The sequence below is a fragment of the Boleophthalmus pectinirostris genome, unplaced genomic scaffold (genome assembly GCF_026225935.1).
Source record: "Boleophthalmus pectinirostris isolate CB_2022bp ecotype Guang Dong unplaced genomic scaffold, ASM2622593v1 HiC_scaffold_19, whole genome shotgun sequence".
Lineage (NCBI taxonomy): Eukaryota > Metazoa > Chordata > Actinopteri > Gobiiformes > Gobiidae > Boleophthalmus > Boleophthalmus pectinirostris.
In genome coordinates, this window is record NW_026571140.1 from 17,354,211 (window position 1) to 17,366,746 (window position 12,536).

Below are 12,536 nucleotides of genomic sequence, written 5' to 3' on the forward strand. Positions count from 1 at the left end.
TACAGAATATGCTTTATACAGTGTTACATTAGGGACTCTGTAATAGCCAATGAAGAATTACTGCATAGGAAAAATATTTTTGATAGTGTTTTTAAATGGGAAAGATAAAATTGTACAATTACTCTGAATTACAAATATTAGTTGATGAACAACAAAAAAAATCATTGTTAAAACACTGACTTATAGTGCTGTGATCCTGCGTTTAAAATGGTGTGTTTAACTCACAGCCAATGCTTCTCTGTCAGAGGTTATTATATATATATTATATTATTATATATTTATAGCACACAATGGACAAATTACTTCCTAAATGATGTGGAGATCAGACTATTTTAGGGGTACATTTTGATCCTAAGTGTGTCCAATGAAAAGAGATTTTGTCTGCTAGGCAAAGGATGAGCCTACCAGCAGCTCAGTACTTGTTGACACTGTGTGGTGTTGACTGGGACTGCCCCTCTCCGAGTGTGCAGCCATTGGGTTTGGAGGTCTTCCTGTGGTGCTGTGTGTTGTGGAGTCACTGCTGGGAGCCACACTGGAAGAGATCAATTGTACACATTCTTGCCACCTGAGATTCAAGTGTTTCTATAATTCCGCACAGCTCAATCGATAGGCGAGGAGGAGCCGGCCCAAAGCTTATTAAACAAGCTTTATACACACTAGAGTAAATAGCAGAGCCAGGAATGTTAAGCAATAGTTTTGTTAAATGATGAAATTAAAATATTAATGCCAACATTTTCTTGACTATTCCTATATTTTAAAAATTGTACATTAACACTAAAATTAATTTGTTGCCGTAAATATAATATAATAATAATAATAATAATAATAATAATAATAATAATAATAATAATAATAATAATAACAACATTATTCATTTTATAATTTTTATCATCATTATTATTATTTCACTTAAATGCTTGTTAGTAGTAATAAGTAGTAGGTTATTTCCAAATGCGTGCGGTAAAACCATAGTCCGCGAATTAAATGACCACGGTCACGGTATTAAGAAAACAGGTTGTACTAAGCATCATTTAGCGCAGACGTACGCCGTAAATATGAGGAAATTTGCGCGTGGGGAACAGAGGGACGGCGGACTGAAGTAGCGGAGAGGAGGGCGCGCGCGGGGATGCTCGGTACAAATGAACAGATCCTGCATAGCAGGATGTGCAACGATGTGTTAAATTAAATGCAGCTGTTGAAATATAAAAGGGAAAAAAATCACTTTGTATGAAGAAAAAAGACGGGGCAAATACCTTGAAAGCCGTCAAAGGCTTTATCCGGATAACCGTGGGATGGGTTTGACAGCTTCCTTTAAGGCTTTGTGCCATAAATCGGAGCGAACCTCGTGGAAAAGGACGCTCTTCAACAAAATGCTAAACACAACCATTTAATGCAAGAGCAGCAAAAAGTTACAAAAGTAGCCTGTATTTTGTCTCAACATTTTATACGAAAGGAAATATTGATTGCATCACCAAATGCACTACAATAGGCTAGTTGCGGCGGAACTCTAAATGACAATTTAAGCGGAAGGTGCGCAGAGAAAAAGTCCGTAGGCTATCGTAAGCTTGTCGTTACAGAATAGGTAGCAGAAGGCCTTTGCGTTATTATGAATCAAAAATAATAGAAATAAGAGAGAATAAAGGCACACACACACACACATTTTGTTCTTTTGGAAAACTGGTGTATTTGATTATTAGAGTAAAGATTTACAGTAACTTAGTTGTTAGTAGGTATTAAAGTGTAGAGAAACTGGACCCATAAAGATCTTTCAACTTTCCAAGAAAGTGCATGAAACAGTCCGAAGGTTGTCAAACCCATAGGCTATTTGTACTTATAAAAACACTATTTTCCCATGTAATGATGGACTTCTGTGAGGTTTCTGTACATCTTTTTCTGTGGGAGAATCTATTTACACAAGCTTTGACATAGAACTTGCTCTTGATTTGCGAGAGGAGTTCGCTGGAACATAGCAGCAATGTGAGAATCCAGCCTAGAAACCTCATAATTTTGTTCAATTGATTGGTTGTCAAAACAAGATATAGGACATCCAGTCAAATATTCCCAAATGAACAAAAACTTTACAGATAAAAACAAGTAATTTAAAAAGTTACTAGTACAATAAACAGAAATGTAACAACCAAACTCTAAAACACTGAAATAAAGCAAATGTAAAATACCAGTCCTCTTTAAATAACGTAACAAGTGAACAAAAAGAACTTTGCCTGAAAGTCATCATCTTGCTTGGATGAGGGGAGTGGGGGTGTATGGACACACAGAGGTTAGACTGTCTACAGAGGATCAGTATACATTATTTACAGCAAGTTTCTTTGCTTATTACAAGGATAATGCATCACATGAACAACGACAGTTCGAATATAGGTACTACAGACAGAAAATAATTTAATGTCAAGGTAAAGTTCTCTACCCAGTTTTTCTAAAGTTCAAAAGTACATTTTGAAAGCACACACACATCCATTCTCACTTAAAACAAAAACCTAACTGTTAATGCTTCCATTTAGATTCAAGCAAGGTTATAACCACTAATAAATAAGCTCATTAAAACTATAACATGTACATTGTACAAAAAGCAGCTTTGTCTTCACACTGATGTCTGTAAAGATTCAATGGCGAGCAAAGCAGATACTTGATTTTGTCCCTGTCTTGTTCTTACTCATATTCTGTATGTGTTTACATGATTACACTATGCCTTTAGGCATCATCATAGTCACTATGGGTATACACATACTGTTTAACTGGTTACAATTTCTTTATTGTCCTCCATGAACCGCGTGAAGCGGAAGTGGCCTCCGTTCTCTGTGTTCGCCATCTTCTCCAGCCCTGCAAGTGCAGCATTGGGCTCTGTGCTATGTAGCTTGTCTAAGCTGCCAGTCATGCCACCAATAGGAGAGCTACCACCATTTCCTATAACACCCGACATAGGTGGGAGTCCTCCATTCTGAATGACAGAGATTTCATTTGTTTTCATGGCAAGGCCATTAGAAAAGGCTGCAGCATACTGGTTCCAAAAACTGGCAGGGTCACCATTGCCAGCTCTTGAAGCCATGTCTTTCTGAAAAAGTTCCGGAAACTTGACCGGATTTGTTCCCAGGAAGGCCATGGGCCCATCCACAGAGAGCCGACGGCCCCGTCTGGCAGGAGCACTGTTCCACATGTGAGTGCCCATGTGAACCTGAGAGAGGAGAGAAAAAAAGAAGAGAAAAGAATGAGTGATGTTTACAAACTAAACCGCTATGGCTGAGATGATGCAATGGAAAAAATAACAATAATGCTCTCCTTCAAATTAAAATAGTTTCACACCCCGGGCGCAACAGACAATTTAGTTGCCTTGTGCTTTGTGAGGTAGGAGTAAACAACTTATTTTGTTTGGAACCTTAAGTTCCACATTCACATGACAACACAATATTTGATGAATATGGTTCAGTCATGCAGAATTCTTTAAAGTCCTATTTCCCATAGAACTCAGCGTTTCATTTGCTGAATCATAAATGTAGTACATTTGTATACTTTCAAATTAAATAGACCCTGCATTACGATATCCATCTGCCAAACCAGCATATTATAATACATAGCATACAACAACTACACCAAAGGTATATTTTTTCAGAAATGTAAATTTTTTACTCTTGGTGAAAATTGTGTACAGGCAATTTATAACAGTTAAAACAATGCACAGAAAGCCTCTCTACACAGTGCTTAAACCTGGACACACAACATAACAGTATTTTGCATTTACCTTGAGATTTCCTTTGGTGGTGAAAGCACGTCCACAAATGCTACAGGCAAACGGCTTCTCTCCGGTGTGGGTCCTCTCATGGATCTGCAGAGCGCTAGAGGACGAGAAACACTTCCCACAGGTGTTACAGAAGTGCTGCTTGGGTGTCCTGCGGGGAGGGGGCGCAGACAGCACAGGGGAGGTGGAGGCGGAGGATGTGATCATACTGGGGGGCAAGTCCTTGTTATCTGGGTGGAGGCTGTGGAGGAAGCCATTCACCTCAGGTTTGCTGAGTGGTCCCACGGAGAGTAGAGAAGGGGTCGGGCTGGAGGAGAGGTTAGTGTTGGATGGTTCAAAGAGCTGTGATGGCAGGTCTCTCATTTGATGGGTAAGCATGTGCTGTTTGAGGTTGCCTTTAGTTGAGAAACCCCGGTTACAGGCCGTGCAAATAAAAGGTCGTTCTTTGGTATGGCTTCGATAGTGAATGTCCAAGGCACTCTGACATGCAAAGGTTTTGCCACAGATGTCACATGAAGTGTTTTTAGTGACGCTGCGTTCTCGAAAGGGGAAAATCATGCCAAGGGGGTCTTTTGATGAATTAACAGAAGTCAGGTCAAGGGCAGTGTTTGGAGGCTGAGAGTGTAAGAGACTTGTATGCTCCATGGAAAAGGGCCTCTGGTGCCTTTCTTCAAGCGTAGGGGATTTGCGTATTTGAGGGTGAACATTAGTTGGGGATGGTGCTTGCATGGAGGAGGTAGATTCTGATACAGCTGGACTTCCGGCACTTTGGCTTTCAAGATCCCCTCCCAGTGATGAGGAGTCATTTGTGAAACAATCCCCATCACCTGAGCCATTTGCAGCAGTTTTCCCTTGGCTAGGTTGTATCTCTTCCATGTCATTATTGTCGGTGATCAGCTGATTGTTTCGCTCATGCCCCTCCTGGCCTCCAACATCCAGAGGAGCCGGGGAGTTGCACAGACTGTCATGGGAAGCATCCGCAGACCTGGGTGTATCAGGCACACTGCTGTCTGGACCCTCCTCCATTCCTTCAGTGTAATCATCAGAAAAGTTATCGAGATCGTCATAGTTCCTTTCATCAAATGAGCCAGTGTCAGAGGCCATGGATTCAGGGTAACTGTCGGGCAGAGGGGTATTAGGGATCTGACCACCCATATGCATGCGGATATGCTGCTGTAAAACCACAGCATTTGTGAATTTCTTCTGACAAATAGGACAGGAGTGCTGCACTCTTAGAGGGGGCATGGCTCTGTGGACACTGTAGTGTGTCTTTAGATTGCCCTTGGTGGTAAATGCCCTTCCACAGATTTTACATTTAAAAGGCCGCTCCCCTGTGTGTGTACGATAGTGCATTTTTAGAGCACTTTGGCAACTCAGTACTCTGTGACAGATGACACATTCATTAGGATCTGTCACTTTTCTGTCAATGTTTTCCACAAGCTGCTGAAGTTTGGACGTCTCTGACCCCTGGAGAGGATCCAGGATGCCGCCAAAAGGGAATTTAGCCTTGAACTGCTCAGACATGAGAGGCATGAGTGGGTTGGTCATCATGGGTGGGCTATTGGATGTGGTGTATTCAGCAGTGCTATCAGAGGCAGAGCTAACATTTGTCATTATGCCTGAGGATTGGCTGCCTTCTTCATTCTTCCCATTTGAGGTAGGCAGAGTTGCTCCTTCACCTTCTTCAGATGCCCCGTCACTTTTTGCAGAGGGTTCTGCAGCACCATTGTCACTCTTTGCTGTAACAGAAGGGCTCATTATGGCTATTGAGTGATCTTCTTTTTTAATGAAATGTGGGAGGCTTGGCATAGTTGGTGGAAGCAGCATGCCAACTGAGGAAGTTAGTGTGGGCAGCACAGGTTTGCTGTCTAGCCAGCTGGTGACAGGTTTCTCAGGGGGCATGGACATACCATAGGGAATACCCGTGCTAGTTGGGATGTTATCTAAATGTTCAGGAACTGGGTAGGGATTCATCTGGATGTGTGGATATTTTTCTTTGTGACGCTGGAAATGTACCTTTAAGTTTCCACGAGTAGAGAACCTGTTGCCACAGATGTTGCATTTATATGGCCTCTCGCCAGTGTGAGAGCGCAAGTGGATTTGCAAGGCACTGTCACTTCCAAACACTTTACCACAAAATCTACACTTATGCTTAAAGAACGCCTCATCCGAGCTGCTCTTATGTTCAAAGGAAGTGACATTGGGTGGCTTGCCTTTGGCTTGCCTTGCCTGGGCCAAAGCTGCTAAAGAGTTGAGGTCCTCTACGGTGGTACCAACACTTGGAAGAGAACTGGAGAACATGGGGTTTCCAGGTGGGGGCTGAGGTAGTAGGGGATTGACTGCAGAGCTTAACAAATTACCTATGCCAAACGCTGGTGTGGAGGACTTCACTAGTGGAGAGCTGCTGAGCTGAGAGTGTAGACTACTGACATGAGCTGGCCTCTTGTCAGAGGACTGGGAGCCTGTAGATGGGCCTAGTGTGCTCATGCTATGAGATTTCTCACTACTGCAGGGGGCGGGTTGAGGTAGCTGTGCTGCGGCAGCCAGTTGTTTCAGGCTGCTGATGTTGGCTGACTGACTGGCCAGGTTCTGGGCAAGGCCTGCAGCTGCAGCCAGCTGTTGAGAGAGATGGGAGCTGAGAGTGGTCAGAGGGCTGGCTGCTGCCCCTCCACTGCCTGCTGTAGAGGTGGATGCTGCCTGCATCTCTGGAGACTGTGATGCTAACAGCAGTATCTGGTGGCGAATCTGTTCAATTAGTTGAAGCTGGTGGATTTGTTGCTGCTGTAGTGCTAGGAGTTGCTCCATCAGGGCTGGCACTGCCACTCTTGGCCCTGCACCCCCACGAGCTTCTTGAGAGAATTGAGCTACAGCTACTTTGGTGCTTTGCAAATTCTCAATTATAACATTACTATTGATCATTGAGAAGTTTCCCAATTCAGCCAGGTTACTGAGCTGAGGTAGAGGGGCAGAAATAGGTGAAGTGCCAACAGCAGGACCAGATGCTCCCCTGCTGCCAGTGTGTACAGGGCTGGCACTCTCTGTGTGACTACCATCCTCCTCGTGGCCACTGCTCATTCCTGAAACGTCCACATCCATAGATTCATCTTTGTCAAGAGCGCTGGGCTCCAGAAGAGGACTGGACTCAGTGTGGTCAGTGTTATTCACTGCGTCATTCATCTGGTCATCAGGATTATGGGGAGATCCAGGTGAAAATGTTCCAGCAGGAGAGGCAGGATTCTCATTAACTATCAGAACTAACTGATTCTTAGTGCAATTTTTCTGATGTTCCTCAAGATCGAATAGTTCAAAGAACTCAGCACAACATCTGTTGCAGACATGGGCATCTGAGTCCTTGAGGGGGGCTTCCTCTGAGCATAGTTCTGCATCCCCTAGAAAAAGATAAAACAGAAACATTTAGATTAGAAACTAAATGTATATTCAGTTTTATTTCTTTATCTCTCCTATTCTTGTTAATCCGTTGTACACTTCCTTTGATGAGAAATAACAATTAGAAAGAAACAATAGACAAAAAAAGTTAAGAAATTGGCAGTGGCCTCTGCAAGCTGATAAGAAGTGATACAAAATCAATGGGTACTACTCGAATTTTGCTTAAAAGTGATCCTTGTGCATGAGGGTTTTAACTAAAGGTAATCTTTTTTTTCCACATAATCCATTCAAAATATACAACAGAATGAAGTGAGGACATTGATTCTTAATGGAATTTCATAAAATGCCATTGATTTCCAATAACTACTGCCCTTCAAAGTCTACTTGTTCACTCTGCAAAAAAATCAAACATTTGAAGGACTTATTAGACTTTCAATTTGCTGTCAACCCAGCTCATTTTCAGCCAACTAGACATCTTTGACAGTTTATCTGTGTCACTAAACCAATTTGTATCCACTCAAGCTGCAATCACGCAGACATGAACAATCGCGTTTGAGGCACAATAACGTTTCATAAAGATTAAACCACAATAAGCCCTAATGCACTTTAATATTAATATTAGAAAAATATGATGTATTTCTTTCATTTACTTTTTAAATACTGAAAAAACAATGTTAATAAATAATATGTAGTACAATAATACACAAAGCAAGACTTTCCAGACAACCAAAACAGACAATTCAGCTTTTGTTGAGAATAAATCATTCTCCTTTTAAAAACCTCAACTACTTTTGAAAATGTTCATCCATTTATTAAAACGACACTATGTCCCCAGCACTACTGTTGTGTTCCAGACTTGTCCTCATTCATTCTTTGTCGCTCTCAAATTCCACTGTTTAACATACAAGTTGATTTACAAATTGCATTTCTCTATGAATCCCTTTCTTTGTGGCTCTGGCCCCTCCACACTTTCATCAGGGCCAAGAATTCATTTGCAAATGAAAACCAGAGAAGTGCAGCCCTGCCCCACAGAGAGACAGGATGCCTTCCTATTGTTTGCGCAGCATGGGAGCGGCGGGCTTTGCCGGCACAGCCTGGCCCTGCTCATCTCCGAGTCGCCTCAAAGCAGATCCTGTTCAATTCAGGGATTATCTCCCTCAATGTTTCTCCACTCACAGACATCAGATAAGGCAAAGTTACCATGACAGTAAACCCCGGCCCTCACACCACCAAACCATGCACACAAGGAAGAGTCAACTTTAATGATAACTTTCCACATCAGATCCCCCTTTCAGCCAGCTGCTGACCAACCAACCATCATTTAGTTTTAAAGTTAGGAGGATTAAAAGAGGGTATAAAATAAATGCCTTTTGTATTTTAACAATTAAGATAACCAAAAATAATTGCAATTGAGTTGTTAATTACCATTTATTTTAAGTAAAAACAAAAAGCTTCTCAGCTTTGTCCAAAACCATGCCAAGCTTTCAGCAAAACACCAATATATGTAAATATAGGTACAACTACAAAAAAAGTTTTCATTAAATTTAGCTAACAAACGCAATTAATGTTACATAAACATTTTACCTCACACGAAGAAAAAATATACAAATAATATGACAAAAACACTACGGGCTAATTTGTGTTAACAAAATGTGCAGAACAATTTAGGAAAAAAATTTACAATTTTCTTACCAATACATAAAGTTATTTGAGACATTACGCTTGTAAATAATTTTAAATATGTTAAGAACGGTTAATGTTTCATATATTCATAATTCTGCTTTAATTACCGATTTTAATAAATATTTCATTTTACTTTATAATTTCCTTTAAGTGCATACATCGAATATGTACTTATAGATTTTTTTTATTTATTAGTACGCTAAAAAAGGATAATTCACAGCTACAGAAGATAAGAAGACAAATGCTACGAGCAAGCTTAATTCCCAAAGTAGAGCGGCTTAGATGTGAATCAAAACTAAGCTAAGACAGTCCATTTCTGTAAAAGATGAACTTGCCCAATTGTGTAGAATGCCCATGCAAAGCAGTACCGGGAACTGAAAGACATCAGCGTGCACAAAGAACGGAGGACAGATCCAGTGAAACTACGCCTAAATATAAGAGGAAAGCCAGATTTACTTAGAGAAAAATTAAAAGGTCCTACATTATTTTGTTGGAGGCCTCAGAGAGCTCATTGACACTTGTAACTTCAGCAGAGTTTCTGCTCGGTTAAGACTCGTCCCACTGAACAGTAGATGGGCTCCACTAAAGCCACGGCCGTCTACACTCTGCAGTGATGCCCTGATGACTGCTCAGGGGGAGGGAAAAGGCGAGTCCTGGGGCTACACCTAGGCCCATGTCGAATAAACACTGGCAAAATGACAAGTTAGAGCGCTGTGTTTGCAGAGGGGGTCAATCTACAGGGGGCCACTGTGATAGGGTGAAAGGGGATGGCCACAGCATTGATAAGGGCCGGTTCACACGCACACACACTTAGGGAGAAGACTCCGAACAGCAGGGTCAATGATGACCCACAGGGAACACACTGCAGTCTGAACTCTGCTCACCTCCGCACACAGGGACACAAGCAAAGGTTAAAATAGCAGCACAAACCACCCTCTATGGCTCTCGCAGCGACCTCCCAGGATCCAAACACACTTTCTACGTCCACCTCACACACTTAGACAAGGACTGACCATAACACTCACACACAGGACAGTGCAGGGAAAAAAAGTTGATGAGATGGGCTCTGGTTGTACAGATCATTAAGAAGACAAAAATTAACTTGATGTTATTTGTAACATAACTGAATAAATCCAAGTGAAAACAGTGCTCTGTTTTCAACATGCTGAATGGCCTCTGAATATTCTGTAGGACAAATTAAATACTGCATATTTACAATAACGGCAGCATTAGTGCAGATAACACCTAGAGACTTACTTCAAGCAAACTTGTTTAACTATTTTATTAAACCTTGTTTGCGGACAATTCAAAACATACAAAGCTATGTTACAGGTTATTCTTAAAAAAACGTTCTGAGGAGAATGAAAGAATGAGAGAAACCAGTTTAGAGTTTAAAGTTATTTACTCTAAACAATTCGTTACACTGTTTTGAGTTTTACTGACTACGATGAGAATTAACTCTTTTACAAAAGGCCTTTCCTTCAACAAATTTTGGTCAGTATTATGCGTAATTTTACCTTAATATTGTTACTGTTGAGAAAAAGCGTTTGCACTTTTAATGGTCCGTAATTTCATCTAAGAAAGCCCAAGAAAACTTTAAAACTGGAGACGGAGTGCGTCAAAGTTACCTGATAATAGCCACAGCTCCGCAAAGATTTTTATAAGTCGAGTTAATAAAAACACTCAGCAATACCTAACACTGATCGTTGTATTTTAATAAATGATTAATTGTCTACCGAATAAGTTCAGCTTAACTCTGTAATCATCGGACGAAGATAAACGCACAAACACGAGGAATACATTTTAAGCGCATTCATTTCTTTTACAAACATAAAGCAAAAAACTGATGTTAAAACAAGGGGTGAAATTTCGCCATGCGATAAAAACTGCTCCAGTCAGAGAACGAGAGTTAGGGTTAGAGAACGAGGAAAGTTCGAGGGGAGAGCTGGGAGCGGCGTGCGGGACGGTTTGGGTCTACGGACGCGGACAAGATACGATGGCCCGGAGAAAGTGGGGGACACTTCTTCAAGGAAGTTTTACTTTGTTTGAATATGCTATTTATCTTTAAACCAATCATTAAACATATCCTTAAACACATTCTAACTTAAATTAAACCGAGATGCCCTGCGCGTAACGGAAACGATTTCGTGAAACTACTTGGCTATCTGAAAATAAAAAGAACACTCTCTTTAAAATGTGATAAAAGTTGTAGGTGTTGGTTAACAACCAAGTTGCTTCAAAAAGAAAAGGGATTAGTAATGATATACCCCAAAGAAGTAAAGATAAGTAAAGTAAAGAGACTTGTTGGAAGTCCTAAAGTGTATTAAATGTTGATGGCTGGTGCTGTGCGCGTGGACTTACCATTGTGCTCGGGTAGAGGCAGAAGAGGGTCCGACTGGAAGTGTTGCGGCTTCGCTTGTTTCCTCCGCGACATGCTGGCTGGCACATCAGCAGGCGCCGAATAAAAAAATGAGTACAAAACCCCTCTGAAAAATTACGTAAATGGAGCCCATCCACCGCGCATGTGCCCCGTTATGATTATCAATAATGCTGCGCGATTAATCATACGGGGGAGGCTTGTTTGAAAGGCGATTGGCACCTCGCCAGCCCCCCTCCTATTCAAATGAAGTCTCTTTAATCAATTAGCTCCTGATTTGCTGGGGACTCTTGTCTCTCTTTCAGCTCCCACCCAATGAGTTGATCCGAACGAAGGAAAGGCAGAGCTTGTCCCAACTCCCCGTGGACGCGCGTTAACCCCTTGCTACGTGAGAGTCACAGTTGGACGCTGGCAGTCCGCATCTCCAGGCAGCACTTTCTTCTTAGTTAGTTCGCTAACTTTGTCCACAGTCTGAATCTGAACCAGTCACCAGGCTGTCCCTTGTCTTCTTTACGCACTTTTCGGACTTCAAAAGTCTCGGCAAAACACATGTCCCGTGCGTCGCCGTTGCGTGCCGTGTCCACCAGGAGCTCCTACAAACACACAGCGTTATCCCGAGGCAGAGATCCAGTGTCCCGCGGCTTTGATTTGACTTGATTTTTTAGTAGTAAAAGTCTTTGCTTAACGAACACGTTTTCATCACACACTGCATTCCGCGAATAAACAAACTTTGAGGGCCCGTGCAGCGCTGGGACCAATACAGATTGCCCCACCCACACGGGAGCTGATTGGCCACAGGGCTGTTCAGTCACCCACCCTCACCTCCACCCCTTCATCACCATCCATCCCCGCTAGCTCTCTCCTCTCTCTCTCCTCTCTCTCCCTCCCTCCGCCCATTCGTCACTCTGGAGCTAGGAGCGTGGCGCGCACTAGTGACCAGAGCGCACCACAGAGCAAGACAGCGCTTTCATAAGGTTAACTTTTGTTATGTGTTTTATTTCCAAAGCAGCCTTTTAAAATATGTTTTTCAAAAACAACTGACTATGTAACACGTATGCCAATTTTGCCGATAGTTAGAATAGGCCTATATGTTAAAGAAAAATATTTTGTTTTTGTTTTTTAAACGGTTCACTTTTGGGTGAGTTTGGCCAGCAACAGCGAAGGATATATGTCCTATAAGCTTGATATATTTTTGAAAATTCATCTTATCTTTATAAAGGCCTAGGCTAGGCTTGACAGACAATATAACAATCCTTAGCCTACATGCTTTGTGTCATTATTTGATAAAATACCCTCATGTAGCCTATAATGTCAAACATTATTAATCTATAAATTATT

At 41.7% G+C, this 12,536-nt stretch overlaps 1 protein-coding gene across 1 annotated transcript; it reads right to left on the reverse strand.

Annotated features, from left to right (window-relative positions):
- Nucleotides 1–1,683: 1,683 nt before the first annotated feature.
- Nucleotides 1,684–11,903, reverse strand: sall1a (spalt-like transcription factor 1a). Its single transcript, XM_020941387.2, has 3 exons — nucleotides 11,183–11,903; nucleotides 3,755–7,140; nucleotides 1,684–3,190 (listed from the first exon to the last, which is right to left on the reverse strand). Exons 1-3 carry the CDS (start codon nucleotides 11,253–11,255, stop codon nucleotides 2,750–2,752), a joined length of 3,900 nt encoding a protein of 1,299 aa, XP_020797046.1. The 5' UTR covers nucleotides 11,256–11,903; the 3' UTR covers nucleotides 1,684–2,749.
- Between the last annotated feature and the right edge of the window lie 633 nt (nucleotides 11,904–12,536).

Coding starts and splice junctions, on each gene's coding strand:
- sall1a (XM_020941387.2), bottom strand. CDS start 11,255: ATGTCGCGGAGGAAACAAGCGAAGCCGCAACACTTCCAGTCGGACCCT. Junction 7,141..11,182: donor GCCTCTACCCGAGCACAATG/GTAAGTCCACGC, acceptor ATCTTTTTCTAG/GGGATGCAGAACTATGCTCA. Junction 3,191..3,754: donor CCACCAAAGGAAATCTCAAG/GTAAATGCAAAA, acceptor CTCCTCTCTCAG/GTTCACATGGGCACTCACAT.